Source organism: Alosa pseudoharengus, unplaced genomic scaffold (assembly GCF_046254945.1).
Source record: "Alosa pseudoharengus isolate Yale_2024_CS ecotype anadromous, Long Island Sound unplaced genomic scaffold, YU_APseudo_1.1 YU_APseudo_1.1_scf_17, whole genome shotgun sequence".
Classification (NCBI taxonomy): domain Eukaryota; kingdom Metazoa; phylum Chordata; class Actinopteri; order Clupeiformes; family Clupeidae; genus Alosa; species Alosa pseudoharengus.
The window spans coordinates 18,252,143-18,268,975 of record NW_027468640.1 but is presented as its reverse complement, the minus strand read 5'-3'; the positions used below and the strand labels follow the sequence as shown (position 1 = coordinate 18,268,975).

The 16,833-nt window shown below is 40.9% G+C and overlaps 2 protein-coding genes across 2 annotated transcripts; both read left to right on the top strand.

Moving 5' to 3' along the window:
- Window positions 1-2,772: 2,772 nt before the first annotated feature.
- On the top strand, window positions 2,773-7,355 carry LOC143128000 (ribonuclease-like 3). The gene is made up of 2 exons (XM_076289687.1): window positions 2,773-2,852; window positions 6,649-7,355. Exon 2 carries the CDS (start codon window positions 6,665-6,667, stop codon window positions 7,181-7,183), a length of 519 nt encoding a protein of 172 aa, XP_076145802.1. The 5' UTR covers window positions 2,773-2,852; window positions 6,649-6,664; the 3' UTR covers window positions 7,184-7,355.
- A 5,522-nt stretch (window positions 7,356-12,877) lies between these two features.
- Window positions 12,878-13,931, top strand: LOC143127032 (endonuclease domain-containing 1 protein-like). Its single transcript, XM_076288335.1, has 2 exons — window positions 12,878-13,200; window positions 13,425-13,931. Exons 1-2 carry the CDS (start codon window positions 12,886-12,888, stop codon window positions 13,929-13,931), a joined length of 822 nt encoding a protein of 273 aa, XP_076144450.1. The 5' UTR covers window positions 12,878-12,885.
- The last annotated feature ends 2,902 nt before the right edge of the window (window positions 13,932-16,833 follow it).

The window sequence follows — 16,833 nt, the reverse complement described above, 5'->3', positions numbered from 1 at the left end:
CAGATGTGCGGTGGCACCCCTAAATCATAATGTACTGGAAAAATATTTTGCATGTGTTGTTTCTATATTGGAACACTTTTAGCACCCAGCCATATCAAAATTCAAGAATTGTGTTTTTTGATGCACCTCATTTTTATCTTAAATAAATTATTGTGCCCTTTTGAAATTAGTTTGGCACAGATCCTGTGTTTTTATATTATACGGTATGTATGCACAAGAGGGTCTGATGTAGCTTAGTCTACATAACATCAGTGAAACCTGTGGAAACATAAAAAGACCCAAGTAGCCTAGGCTAAATAGTAGGCTATGTGCTAGTTTTTGAATTTGTTTTTAATTGGTTTGTATTGTTTTTACATTCTATAATTTCATATTTTTAGTTCGATAAATAGTTTCATCTGAGAACCCTGACTATCTTAGATTTTATTTTATTCTAAGAGACACTATGAGGAAAAGGAAAGGGCACACAGACATCAGGCACTTTTTTGGTGCTAAAAGAGTAAGGATATATTACACTAAGAACACTATAGAACACTAAGATCTACAAACAATTACATTAAAAATGTAGGTGCAGTTAGGTTTTATACACTGTTCATATGTGTTAATGAAAGGGGTGCTCAGCAGACAGGAGAGGCACAGGATGAAAGCCGTGAGCAGGCCGCAGGGAGACGACAGGATATATAAGAATGATGAGATATTCTGTAGCCTACTGATTATCAGTTTGTTGCATATTTAGACCTTATGTGTTGCACAACACATGTTGCACTTGGCGATCACGGTGTGGATTGGTAAGTGAAGGAGCAGTACCCCCCAATTATGGTGGGGTAATTCGCACTCTGATTATGGGCCATAATTTATGGCTTTGTCGATCAACATAGAATAGGTGAATCGCAAGTTCAACAGCAAACAGGACTTTTCAACATGTATCAAACCACGTAGGCTAGCCCAAAAACGCCTATGCAAATAGACAAAACACTCACATCAAAGCAGGGTGACTTCTTCAGATTTGCGAGTGCTGTCAAATCGATACGGTTTGCTCATATATAGTCTAGTGGTGTGGTGGTGAAGTGTCATGCTGCGTTCAAGAGCATAGTGTAGGTCTACGTCCCGTAGTAGCCTATATTTTAATTTAACGTCTTTAATGGTAAGATATCGCATGGATAGTGAGCGGTTGTTTAAGATTAAATTACAATGCCAGACCTTCAGATATGAGAGACCCCCTCAGGTTTTTGACTTTGTTGCTTTCATGGGAGCCAGTCCTCACTCTATGGGAGCTCGGCTCCCTCTGGCTCCCACGTAATTCGAGCCCTGCATTTAAAGCAAAAAGTACAAACCCTGAAAACATTCAGGTAAATATACTGTTGAAATTAATAGCTTGTCCAGCACAATGCTATTCTAGTGCTGGCAAACACTGGTTAACTCTATTTTCTCACGTGTTGGCACAAACTTTATCGGGGACGTGGGGCTTTGGCAGTTGATATGCAATCAAAAATGAGGAATCACTTGTGATGACAAATGCAATCTCCCTTTCCTGTCATGTACTTAAACCATACCAAGCTCTGTAGGAAAACGTCTGTCAGAATACATTCATTACAACTAAGGCAAACATAAGGTAAGTGCCCAACTACTGCCAAAACAGGTCATAAAATAAGACTATCACCAGAAAACATTTTAGTTATTGGGACTACATTTTCTTTGTCTTTATTTGAAACTTTTTAATCATTCAATAGTGAAATTATTTAGACAAAAAGCACAAATTACTATTATATTCTTTTTATCCAAAAAAGGAGAAGGAAATGAAGCTTGTGCTTTCTGCCTCTCTTATCTTCACCGTGGTTTTGCCTTTGACCTGTGTTAACGGCAATCACCACGAAAACATCACCAGCGCTATTATGGGCGTTGACTTCAACCCGCGTCCGTGCATGCCTGCCAACAACAACAACGGCTACAACTTCTTCATGCGCAAGCACATCCTGGGCGCTCAGTTCGACACCAACAACAAGCAGTTATGGAGCAGGTATCTGTACAGCAGGAGGTTGTGCGGTAGAGTCCCCCTCCAGTCCTTCCTCCAGAAGACGGACGAGATGGCCGTCCAGTCCATCTGCCGAGGCAGCGGCGTCAACCTGCAGCAAAACCTATGCATCAGCCGGCGGCCGTTTCTCGTCTACGCCGTCTGGAGCCAGAAGCTCCCTCGCAAGGGTTGCAGAATTCGGCGTCTGCAGCGGTCGCAACACCCGGTGGTGGTGGCATGCGATGCCGTAGCCAACCAGTGTCTGCCTGTTCACTATGAGGGCTACAGAGGGCAGGTGCCAGGAAACAATGCTCAGGTCTGTCGCTAAGATGACATTGCCTTGAGTGCCAGCATCCCTATAATCTTTTCAGAGAAGACGATGTAATACATGTAACCTATACAGTCATTTGTGTATAATAAAAGCTTGATTTGCATTTCATGTTTGAAAATGTGTGCACATGTAATTATCAATTACAGTTACAAATCAAAATTTTGGTTACTTAAACGATTGTTGAGACACACAGTTGTCCAATCAAAAGTTTAATAGCGAATCACACATACTCCAAGATGCCATTACACAGGAAACACAATACACAAACAGGGTAGTCACATACTGTACAACACACAGAGTAAACACATGTGTAAACACACTTTTTTGCTGTGCTCTGCTCTAAGAAAAGAAGAAGCATCAAGCAAAGGCGTGAAAGACAGTTGCACACTCTCAAAAGGCAGGGATAAAAACAGAGCAAAAGATACTTAATCATTTTTGTTTGTAATACACTCTACCCTTGAGTTATCAGTTCCTGCAGCACTAAAGCAACTTGGTCACAAAGAATAGACATTGGTGAGTCCAATTTTTTCAATTTTTCTGACTTGAAGAACCCTCAGTAAATGGATTGTTAGAGGGCCATGATGATAAGCAATTAGATGAATTCAACAAAGTGTAATGTCTTAGAATCATGGACTGCACTGTTCATAGAGAGCCTAGGTCATACTGAAACAGGGGCAGGTCATAGATGACAAGATTATGAAAATGGCGAGCAGACTGCTTAAATTATACATAAGACATTACATAAATATGAGTTCTTACTTAAAGCAACACAGTGGAAGATTTCGTATACCAATTTAATACCCTGTGTGTCTAAAACGGTCACGATTCTACCTGCAACAACAATGTTACTAAGTTAAATACCAGGCATTCTGTGTACACAGAACATACTCTCTGGAAGATGACAACTATATACACAACTAAGTAAATATTCCTAATTTTTTTTTTTATAATTTATCAGGAAGACTTGACACAAGCTGTGTCTATTCATATTCCCAGTGCTTCTATTTAATGTTAACGCTCTTCACACAAAGGCCCCAGCAAACCCTTTGTCGCAAAATTATATTTATTTTTTAAGAAGAAACAAAAGAATTGAGGCATGCCTGTATAAAAGACAAAAAAGTCATCTTCATTGATGACATCTTTGATAATTATTTTTTATGTTTATCCCCGTCTAAGTAATTGCTTTACAAATATCAACACAACTCGTTTAGTGTGTGCTTATTGCTCACAGCGTTCATTTTAATGTTACCATAATATTCATTCAAAATAGTCCTACTACACATGCCAGAAGATGTCTTTCCCCCCCTCATTTATATAATAATAACAACAACAACAACAACAACAATAATAATATTATATTATAATATAATATAGAGTATTTTTTACGGAGCCCTCCGGGTGACATGGGGGAAAAAAAACATGGGTTAAAAAAAAAAAAAAAAAAGTAATGTGGAAAAAAAACATGAAGAAGAAAAAATAAAACGATGCACTTTTGCGGGATCTCGATTCTATTACGATTCTATCCCCCACACTTTTTGTCAGATTAAATTGAAAGTAAAATATGGAAATAAACGCACACACAGAGACACAAATAGGTCTGTTGATTTGATTGAACGGTCATCCAGCCAATCACATCAAGTTAGGTGAAGAACCAGAGCCGCTCTGATCAAATTCAAAGTGTACGTCTTGCAAGGCTATGCTGCTGCTTGGGTCTGCATTGTAACGTCTGCAGTGAGCAGATTTCAGATAGAATTGAAATGATAATTGTTATCGCATTATGCTAATTTAGTAAACCAAAATTCACTGTCTGACTGACAGTTTTTGTCACAATGCAGGGAGTCAAAGTGAAAGCGGGGTGCGTGCACCAAGGCACCTGTTTCTGCAGGAAAACCTTTGGCTACTGTTCTCAGAGCATTATGCTTTCTCTGCCTATCTGCAGCTTTTCTCAAACTATGGGCCTCCTCAACAATTAACCTACTACTGCTCCACGTAGCCGCGAAATTAAGTTATGCCCGGTGCTTCACACGTCTGCTCATTTGCAGCATACTTATTCATTTGGTGTCATCAACTATATAGACATAGCCCAGTCAGCACACATACAGTACGTCTCCAAGACGCTTGGAAAGGAACAGCTTAATTACATCGCGTTCCATTTAGAACGTCTTATTTGATCTGATCTTACAAACGGCGGCGTCAAGACATTGAGTTCTACATCGGAGATAGAACGCTTATGATCGATCATGCAATGTGTGCGTCCCTGCAGCAAGTGAAACTGGAGGTAACGTGGGCTAGAAGCAACAATAGTTTAAACAACAACGTGGCTTCCTGTAACTATCAATGGAAAAATGCATAGAAACTGCTAATCATAATCTTTAAATTGACATTAATTAAGCTGGCTATATGCAACACAATTTATATATATTCCCTTTGCATATGTTTGGGTAGACTTCAAACGTTTTTGAATTTGAGCTTACAGTTCTGTGTCCTTTACATTTATTTAATAGGTATTAGTGATACCCAGGGTGCGATTTGTGTAAAAAACAGAGGGGGGGAGAGGGGGGGATGATTTTGAATATGTTTGTACCCCCCCCCCCCCCAAAAAAAAAAAAATGAAAGAACGATTCATAGCCTAGTAATTTCATGGCTAATAATAGCCTATATTAATTTTGCCAACTTTGTAACATTTGCCTTTAGCTTAGTTTTAGTTTACCGTTGTGTATGACTTTAAACAGCGAGTGTGCTCAGCTCCTCTAATGCAGGGTTGGACTACGTTTTGAGAAACATAGCCTACAAATTCACCTTGTTCTTGACCCATCTGAAATGACTCCTCTACCTTTGCTGCCTCCATCCTTTCTGTATTTGTTATGTAAAATGTTGTATATGATGACACTGAAGTCTTGAGTTAGTGAATTGGCTAACAGTGTTAGTTGGTATACAAATAGCCTACACATTGCGCTACAAGCTGCGTAGGCTGCGTGCATTCTCTCTCCTGCAGATTTGCGTTCAGTAGCCAAGTGCGTAATATTGTAAAAGTTGAAAAAATAAATGTGTTTATTGAAGCCTACATAAAATAAATAGCTTACTATCATACTGTCAGTTAATTGGCTACAGTGCAGTGAAGAGTTTGGAGAGTGAAGTTATAGGGCAACTTGAAGTTTTATGAAAATAATTTACGAACCAGAACATATGGGCCATAAGCTTCTATTTCTTGCAGCTGTTAAAACACCCGCTAGATAGTTTAAATACCCACCAACATTTGTTTTTGCTGTACAGATTATTTCTGTAAGTTATTTGTCTACTAGGCCTAGCCTACTGGCTGATTTATCAAACGAGTGTTTTCTCGTTCGTCCTCCGCAAACTATAGGTGTTTAAAGTAAGACGATATGCTGCTCTGAGCGCGTTTCATGTTTGGTTCAGCGCTGTTTTCCCTGCGGAAGTTCCCGCACTAAAATGTTGAGAGGGACTGAAAATGTTACAATGTGTTTGTGCTCGATGACGTTCAGAAATATGCGCCGTCTGCCAGAAGGCTACTGAATAGCCTACTCTGATGTATTGACACTGAAGATCGCTAGATTTCAAGAGTTTAAGTAGGCTAGCAGTTAAGTTGCATTCATCGCTATCAAGGGGTTTAATCCTTGTCCCCACCGGAGATAAAAATTATTTAGCAGAGGTAGGGATAGGAAAACCAGAGGTGGGGAAATCCTCACCATCCCCCCCTACAAATCGCACCCTGATACCTGATAAACTTTTTGCGAGATCCCGCAATGAGATCCCGCAAAAGTGCATCGGTTTTTTTTTCTTCTTCATGTTTTTTTTCCCCACTACTTTTTTTTTTTTTTTTCTAACCCATGTTGTTTTTCCCCATGTCACCCGGAGGGCTCCGTAATTTTTTACTTGTATGGCACTTTAAAAAAAAAAAAACAAGAGTTACACATAGACACTTGTTAAAAAAAATAAAACAACAACAAACAAGGCCATCTGTGCCAGGTGCATGTTCTTTTATGAAATTGCTAACTTTTTTCTAACAAAACACTAATGGGGCCTGGGCTGTAATTTGAAGCACAGGTAAAAGTCTAGTCAAAGACAAATGCAAACAACGAACTTATCACCACAGCTCACAGATACATTTGATCTTACATTTATACCAGAAGCACAGGCATTTGTAAGCATTTTTTTTTTCATTTCATGCCAACATTTCATATCACCCCCACTAATTTTGGCAAATTGTTGTTACTATTTGCTACTGTTCATATAAACTGCATACTATACTGTAGTTATATACATTAAGGTGAATGCATATTTCATTTAGGTCTTCGAAAGGATTCATGATGAAGACGTTCCTCATGCTCTGTGTGTTATCTGTCCTGGTGTTCCTGTTTTATACCACCCACTCCGTCAAAGGCAACCCATCGTCAGAGCCTGCACTTTCCAAACCGAAACACCCCAAAAACCCCTCACCTCCACAACCATCACCAGAAACGCTGACCCACTACAAAAAGTTCATCAATCAGCATGTTGATTCAAAAATGGCACCAAATAAGTGTGACCGTGAGATTAACGGTAGACACATCGCCAAAACTGGTGGCAATAAATGCAAAGACGCAAATACGTTCATTCTAGAAGCTACCAATTATATCATTGCTGTTTGCAACAAGGCAGGGACTCCATACCAAGGACGTGCCAATCTGAGGATTAGCAATCAACCATTCAGAGTTGTCAACTGCGTATCAAAACGAGAGGGCAAGCATTTGCCAAGATGCATATATGATGGAAAGTCAGCTACCAAACGCATTGTACTTGGCTGTAAAGAGGGATATCCTGTGCATTATGAGACAGGTGTTTAGGAACGATACGAGTATTGTGTGATGGTCACATCATGTGTAGGATACTATTTCACACCGAAACATTTGCTATGAAATGCTTTAAAGGAGTTAATTTAGCAGTTAAATAAATGCACAGACTTTCCCTTGCATGGCATTCTGTTCTAAAATCAATAATAAAAAAAAAATTTCACCATGGCACAAATAAATGGCATACTAAAGACAAAAGTGTATGTGAATAAACCTCATAAAATAAAATGAACATATCTGATCTGTAAATGAGTGAAATTACAGTAACATAAAAAAAACATCTTGGATAATCTGACAAGTTAGCACTTTTGCTACTTCTAGTGTTGGTCTGCACATGTTGTCTTTTAACCCTTCTGTTGTGTTTGTTTTATGTTTACTAAACTGGTCTGGTTTTGTGTTACTGGTCAAAAATGACCACTGAATTATGACTATAAATCCATTGTAACACATATATCTAATGTGATAGACCTTTGTATCAACTTCTGTTCTATTGGATATTACCAGTTTTTAACTTCCATTTGCTATTTATGGCCTGTACTGCAGGCCTCGTTGACCTGAGCTTATGCAAGTCAGAAAGGGGAAGATTCTATTGGGGAAAGATTCCAGTGGGGGCTGGCATAGAAGCCTAAAGGGAGAGTGAAGGGGGGGTTATGTGAAGCTGTATACACTGACCAGTTTTCTCACACATTAATTTCTAATAACCTGCCATTTTTGACCGGGAACACAATGGGGTGTTCTAAAGTTAAATAAAACACCCAAATTGTTGAAAATGATGAAAATTTGCTTTGTGTGTTCAGATGCCCTATGTTAACAAAGTCATGGAGCCTTATAACAGTCAGAATACATTTTTTGAGAGAAAATAATTGTCAATTGTGGACAAATTTGACTGCAAACACAAATGGAGGGTTAATGATATTTTGAACATTTCAGGTCAAAACTAAACACACATAGACGAACAAAGCATGGAATCTGTGTTGAAACACCTTGTTTAATCTGATTCTATTACAATGCAGAGCACAACATGACCAGTGGGGGGAACTCGTAGCCCTTTGTTCACAAAAAGGGAGCATGAACCAGTGAGATTTTTTTTCTCTTTTTTTTGTGTTTGGAGGTAAACTTATAGTTTATAGGCCTGAGCGTCATATTCACAAAATTTCTGCTAATAAACAAATTGCTGGTTGTATGTGTTCACTGAACGAAGATTATGAAAATAAAACACAACTTTTCAATCTAAAACTTAATTTGAACATATATTAGTTCCGAAACCTTTCAGAATTCTTCACTTACTGCTGACAAAAAAAACAAATGTCTGCCATGTTTTTTGTGCACGTGAGCAACGTGTTTTGCTGTTATGTCACAGGGTGTGAATAGCTCAGCTGACAGCAAACTGGAGCCAATGAGTTTCTCACATTGCGGTCCACTGGACGTAATGCACACGAGTGCCAAAAACAAAACCAACCGCACTGTTGAGCCAGCGGTTTCACACAAACACAGCTACAGGTGTCCCACGTCACTAACCAGGAAGTCCTCTCACAGGATGAAAGATGTACCTCAATTTTCAATTTATTGTGCTTATAGAGCGCCAAAACATTACACATGTATCCAGGCGCTTTACAGAATGTAGGCAATCAGAGAAAAAGGAAAGAAAGGAAGAAAAGAAAGAGTGAGAGAAGCCCATGGGTAACAGGGGCGAGGAAAAACTCCCTAGAATTGGAGATACATATAGGAAGAAACCTCGAGCAGATCCACGACTCAAGGGCCTGACCCATCTGCCTAGGGTCAATACAGGACAGTGAGGTCTTTTTTTTAACCTGTCAGTCTAGGGCCACTTCCTTAAATATATCCAGGGCACGCCCCATAATCAACAACCTCTCAGTCAAAATGACTCAAGGGGGGAAACCCATTTCAACACATTACCATCCTCCATACTCTGCGTGTGGGCAAGATAACCATGGGTCTTTGTCCAGGCACATTTCCAGTTGATTAAAACCTTTTAATTATTGTTTTCACTGTAAATATGGGCATTTTCAACAAAGTATAGTTTTTTTTATAGCCATTCCCTGGCTTACAAATGTCAATACACCTTCTTTTATATTTAAATTTTGTGTATTCTCTTGTCTTTCCCACGTTGAAAACTGACTAGGGATTTAGCTTGATATGGAACGGTGTGCCTTCCACGGCACACATACCCCCTTCCCCCACCTCCCCCCAACATTCTAAATCAATTGTTTCAACACCATATGAAAGCTTGGACTCTTGGACTTACTATGTCTCAATTAATTTGTATAAAAATTGACCTCCTCCCCCTCCTCTGCCTTTGGTACTTCCCTACCTTCTAGCTGCAGTGTGTATCCTTAGCAATAAGTAGATGCAGCATATTGGGTACTGAAATATTCACAGGAATCCATAGAAATTGAATATTCATGTTGTTTTATCCAATATTAGTTGTGCAGATGCATAGTCCATCTTATACACACCCATGAACTACTGTCAGTAATGTCTACTCTGCGAGGGATCTGCTGTGGCCGCCGAGCTGCTGCTGACCTGCGAGCTGCCATCTGCTTTGCCTGGAGTCTGGATTGTGCAGACCAACATTTTTGGTGCAGACTAACGTTAACTGAGTCTGGATTGAGCAGACTAGCTTCTAACTAGCAGCTACTAACGTTCAAAACTACCGTTGACATTGGGGAGCTCTGCAGTCTCTCGGAGTCGGAGCATCAGGCTGTCGCTGTCGGGGGTCCACCGAGTAGCTGATCTGCGGGATCGCCAATGACTTCAGACGGTTAGCTTCTAGGCTTCCAGTGATCTCTAGACTGAAGTCAGACTAACGTCAGTTACAGAAGGTCTATGTTAATGTTGGATCCTCCGGGTTGGTCTGAAGACGCAGCTGTGCGCCATGTCATTGCCATTGGACTGAGTTGGACTAAGTTAACACGGACTTTTCTTTATTTTAATTTATTATTTATTATGACCGCGTTTTTTTTTTTTTAAAGGATTCCCAGGACACTGAAAGACCGGGGTACACAAAACTTGGTAGGCATGTAACCCCACATGGATAGCATGGAACCATCGTTTTTCATTTTGATCTGTAGCCCCCCCACTGGACTGGACCCCCCGAAAGGAGGGTAGGGCAGATACAGTTTTCTGTGAATATCTCGAGAACCGTAGGGTTTAGGAGGACCATTTTTATTTTGTATGTTGATCTCAAAGGGCCATGTCAACCCATTCCATAACCACTCATTTCATGTATAGCGCCACCTAGTTAAACACAAAAAAATAAAAATGATCGCAGGTATCTGTGACCTAACATAGTCAAAACTGCACGAAATTGGAAGTGTAGGATAATTATGACACCCTCTGAATGCACGCCAAGTTTCGTGGAATTCCGTTCATGGGGGGCCACACAATAAATTAATTTATGTTACTATACACCAACTGGCCTGTAGGGCCTAGGAGGTCATGTAAACCCATTCCATATGCACACGTGCATAAACAGATACACACGCACACACATACATTCACAGTAATCCTACGTATGACACATACTCACACAGTAGACATATATACGAATGCATGCACATGCACACACACAGGCACATAAACAGGCAAACACACAAGCACATGCACATGCACGCACGCACACACACCCACCCACCCACCCACACATAAACATAAACATAAACATGTACACGCACACATGCACACAATTCAAGAATTTCTCAGAATTATGAACAGGCAAGATGGGGGTGGGGTTGTATAAAATGTATTTTACATGTGAAATCTATGAACTAATCATGTTTTGCTACTTATTGTCTAGCAGATACCAGTGAGAATTGAGTGTGCATAATGCAATTCAGTGAGAGTTAGAATCATATATGCCTTTCAGCGTGACTTATTTTTATGGAAAACATGTGCTGGACTGGGCGGCGGTCATATTTTGTACCGCTCTGCGGTACATCTAGTTTAATTGTTGTTATGAACTGGATATGTGATGATTCTGTGAATACTGGATATCGGGCCCCGTTTTACAATGTCTGGCTGCATACCACAAATAGTGCAATCATACAATCAATGAGAGCATGTGGTTATAAATTCTTTGATGCAACAGTTGCTTTTCTGGACCAGTGAGTGACATTTGGGTAATTTTCTGCGGCACACCTGATGATCTCTCACGGCACACTAGTGTGCCCCGGCACAGTGGTTGAAAAACACTGCCCTACAGTATATAACAATTGTTCATAGTGGGCGAAACATGCACATAAGATTGTGATCTCTCTCTCTTTCTCTCTCTCTCTCTCTCTCTCTCTCTCTCTCTCATTCATTCACAGACACACACACACACACACACACACACACACACACACACACACTGTCCCAAACAGTTCTACTAACTTATAAGTATTGTTGGTGTTTTACTTAAAACCATGGTATTTAGTTAACCCAGCAAGACACTTTTGAGTTATCTTAGTGAAGTGAGGTAGTGAGGTTTTAATTGTATTCAAATATATGTTTTTAAAACATTGCCCATTACATCTTCATTTTTGAGTAACCAGTCATAAGTCGCTAGTCGTGTCTGACGTCATCAACATCATCAATGTCTTCGGAAAAACCAAGATGGCTACCATTAGGCGAATATGACAGATCTTCATGCAAAACGACCTACAGCCGACACCAGTCATGGCTTCTATACAATCTATACCAAAGATAAGTGAAAAATGTATGACACCTTAAATGACACCTTGAGATAATTTGAGAGACAATAATCTGAACTCCTAAAATTAATATTAAAAATAATCATGAAGGAAGATCTGACATAAGCTCTTCCACATCTTAGGGGCCAAATCTACAAAGTTGTCACACTCAAGTGTGACTCTGGAGCAGCCAGCAAACCTTGATGAAGGCATCTGATTGGTCGCCAACGAACATGTTAGCCAATTCAAATTTGCTCTGCAGAGCATATTCAAAGTTGCTAACAGGTTTGTCTGGGTTTTACCCAGGCTACCTAGCCTGGCTAACGTCATACCCTCATCTCAAATGAGACGGGGTCTGGGAACTAGGCATTCATGTGAATTAAATTGCGCGCGCAAGGCAGCATGGGAAAACCCAGGCTACAGGCTACCATGGATATATAGCAGTTTAAAGAGGTGTTGAGACACACATACATTTTGTACAGAACAGGCTTGAGAAAGACTAAACGATGTTATGTAAAGTTTGAGAAACATTTTGTTCTGGTGGGAGTGGCTGAGGTTGGGGATGGGGAAGGGAGAACCAGGAAAAAAAAACTAATCACATTTATGTCATTTATGAATAAATTAGCCTGTATCTGCAATCCATTCATTCAAAATAAAAAATAAAAAATACATTTATATATAATGTTTCTTTTCAAACACAGATTACATTCTTCAGCTTTTAGGAATGTGGAAATGGGAACACTAGTGGTTTGTTAAACACAGCAGAACTGAAGTAACTGTTTAAGCCTGGTCTCTTTCTCATCCACAGGCTCAACCTAAAACACTCTATCAATGAGTAACACATAGGGAACACACTGCACACAAGAGAGGTGGAGATAAACAAGGACAAGAGACCAGTGTTCTGGGATCCCACCTGTCACCCACAGGTGTGATCACACAGGGTGCACAATTTAAGACCGACAAACTCAACATGGTGTCACTGTCTTTATTTGTTGTCCTACGGTGATGGAAGGCTTTAGCATCAAGACCTCCTGTTTAGTCCCTCTGGTCATTCTTCCCATTCTCTCTCTGGCCAGAGTGACCACATTTGACCAGTGCAACCAGTTCTTTCTGAATGGATTGAGCCCCACTGTCCTGACGGATCCCAGCAACAGCGATCGCTACCAGCAGATATGCCAGTGCCTCCTCGACCAGAACGGGAGTCCACAGTACTTCTACGCCACCCTGTATGACACTCAGAACAAGATACCCATCTATTCAGCTTATAATCTCAGCCACATCAATATGAACAGGGACGATCGCTGGTATGTTGAGCCACAGGTTAGTGTAATCGTCTCTCTCTCTATGGTTGTGGTTTATGGGTTTTTATGTGGTTTATTTCACTGTTGAAGATGTAAATAAAGGAAAATAAGCCACATAAATAAATACATAAATAGCAATTAAAGAAATCCTACACTCCAAATAAGCAATCTTGATTTACAGTATCCACATTCAAACATTTCCAGACCTGTGACCTCACTATCCTCCCCCTTGATTCCTGATAGATTGACGGTGGCAAGTTCGAGTGCATGGGAGGGCAAAACCAGATCCCCATAGCCAACCGTGGGCAGAAGCAGGCTCTGAACAGAGACTATGATGGCTCTGGCTATGACAAAGGCCACCTGTTCCCGGTGTTCCACACGTCCACCAAAGACGCCATGCTTGCAACCTCCACCCTGACCAACGCCGCCCCACAGGACCCCACCTTTAACAGGGGCAGGTGGAGGGTCCACGAGGAAGAGCTGGTGGAGCTGGCTAAGGACTGCCTTCGTGCCTTCACAGTCACTGGAGTCGTGCCAGGGAACAGCCACATCGGGGATGGAGTGAGGGTGGCCAAGCACTACTGGAGCGCCCTCTGCTGTCTGAAAAAGGAAGGGCGTCTCTCTCGAGCGTTCATAGGACCAGATAATAACGGGAAGGTTCAGGGATTAAGTGTGAAGGACTTGGAAACACGGCTGAGTGGATCAGACCATTTCAACACTGTATTTACTGTGTTCAGGGGTGGATGTTGACCATTGCAAGATCATAGCTTTGTCTTGACTTTAGATACATGTTGTATTTACAATAAATAAGAAATATTGTTTTGTTGTCCAGTTATGTTTTTTATTTCTAAAATGGATAGTTCCATTCCTTGGTTATGATTTGCTGAATGGCCAATTTAGGTCACTGTAAAACCCAGTGCAATGTTGACCGCCTTTCATTCTACATGACTGCTCCACCAATTGATACAAAATTTAGAGCTGCTGTGTCTCTGTGCTGCTTGGCAACCATTCTGATAGAGAACCTATATTTATATCAGAAAGACTCAAGGAAGTATAATGAAAGTTAACACATGTTTTAATCCATCAAAGGATACACAAAATACATAAGCAACAATTTGGCGTAGGGCTCGTCCTCGGTCCAGGTCACTGAATGTGCAGACCCTTGCAGATCCTGCCGGAATGCAACGGCAGGTGGCGGAGCCTACGCCCCCGGACGTCTGGACAAGGCCAAACTGGTGGTGGTTAGGAAGGGAGGGAGGGAACATCGAAAATCGGCACCTGAGAGCAACATGCAGGAGCAGTCATGTCATTATAAAGACTGATGCAGACAGGTGATTGGACGGAAGTAATGAATGATGAGTGACCAATTAAGTCTTCCTGACAGAACTAACGCTTACGCTTCCATTTCTATCAGAAAGACTCAGGGAAGTATAATGAAAGTTAACACATGTTTTAATCCATCAAAGGATACACAAAATGCATAAGCAACAATAAGATAGTCTTTAGCGTAGGCCTCGTCCTAGGTCACTGAATGTGCAGACCCTTGCAGATCCTGCTGGAATGCAACGGCAGGTGGCGGAGCCTACCCCCAAAGAATAAGAAATAAAGATACCCACCAGAAATGTTTAGATGGTCATCCTCTCTGAAATAGAGCATAACAATATTAAACAGTGCATGTTGTAACCCAGGAGATGAATCAGAGAAAGCAAGAAAGAGTATCCAATGACCTGAATAAATATACTATTAATGAGATAACTCATGATTTGATAATAATTCAACCACCTGTAACTCAAAGATTTAAAATTGATTTGGTGCTATAGAAGGGAGTCAAGCTTGCAGATGTCGTTAACTGACATGTAAATTTAAATGCAAATCAGGTTTCTCGGTATAGGATACTTGCATATGTATACAAGGAATTTGGTCTCTGCATTTATCCCACCCGTGAATTAGTGACCACAGAGCAAACAGTGAACACACACTAACCCAAAGCGGTGAACTGCTTTGCTACAGCGGCGCTCAGGGAACATTGAGGGGTCAGGTGCCTTGCTCAAGTGCGTTTCAGCCGCTCCTACTGGTCGGGGATCAAACCGGCAACCCTCAGGTTGCAAGCCCGAAGCCCTAACCAGTAGGCCACAATTGCCCCCCAAATGACATGCAGGGCAATGAGCTTGCAGTTGCAGATGCTCAGGGTTAGAGCCTGGGGAATAGAGCCTGCAGTTGCAGATGCTCAGGGTCAGAGCAGGGGAATAGAGCCTGCAGTTGCAGATGCTCAGGGTCAGAGCAGAGCAGGGGAATAGAGCCTGCAATTGCAGATGCTCAGGGTCAGAGCAGGGGAATAGAGCTTGCAGTTGCAGATGCTCAGGTACAGTGCTGCAGGATTCAGCTCGCAGTTGCAGATTCTTAGGGTCAGTGCAGCGGGACAGAGCAGACCTCTCAAGTCTCACACATTGAGCGTGAGACACACGCATTTCAATGACTTCACATGCTCATACACCACACATGGCATTTCTCACTCCGAGAAATTATTAACTTGCCCGCACAGAAATTTCTAAGGGCTATATTTTACAAACGTGTCACACAACGTTGCAGTCTGTGCGCTCATTCAGCTCAGAGAGCTGCTGTTCAGTTACTAACCTATCGGGCAATCAGAAAATAGGATTTCTCAACCAATCAGGAAATAGTTTTGTTTTGTTGCGGGGCGAACTCTGAGTTTCAGTTTCGTGAGCAGTCTCGGCCTTCGGTGAATGCATAGCAGAGGTGGAAAACGAGGTGGAGTTGAAAGAGAACAGGATAATCAGGTAATAACTTCATTCATTTCAATCTCTCATTAGTTACTATAGTTTTCCTACTCGTTGTTTAAGAACAATATAATTTAAGTGTTCGTTTGAATAGTAGCTTATTGCATAGCCTATTGTTATAGATCACTTTTAAAATAATGTCATATTATATATCCTGGCCATGGATGCATTAATCATTGCATCTGTATTCAAAAATGTCGGGTAAAAAGCAATTAAGCATCCTCTCATTCACCCTGAGAGGAAAGCCCCCTAAAAGGTCCAGGTTAGTGGATGCTCAGAAGTGGTGAAAAGGCCCATTATTGAATTGTTAGTGCCATGTGTCAAATCTTTTCTTTTGCAAATCTGAGCAATTATAAATTATACTTTCGCCCCATTTTGACTTAGGAGGGCATTGCTCCTACATACTTTAGCCAATAATCAAATGCCTGCCCTCTTTTGGAAAGCTGAGGCACTGTTGGAAAACAATTAGAATAATTGTGTGATGTACTGACACAAAGTTACAAAGGCTAGATTATTCTTTTCTTTTTCTACCGGATAACAAGCACCTTTGAACTGACCACATTTAAGCCCTCTAGGTCTTGACTTGATATGACTTGAGTCCTAGCATTAGGTCTTGTCATGCTGTGTGCAAAAGTAGATCAATATAGAATGACAACATGAGTACTTTAGACCATTATTTGCCAAGGTATACTCATGCATTTTGTAAAATGCCCTATGAAAACTCCCCATAGGACTTTGGGTTATCCAAAATGCATACTGGCAATCAAATGCTTACTGCATATGAACCCCTTATAAGCATAATCTTGGCCTCAAATGAAAGGTAATACTCTGAAGTTTCATGCTTGCATTTGGAT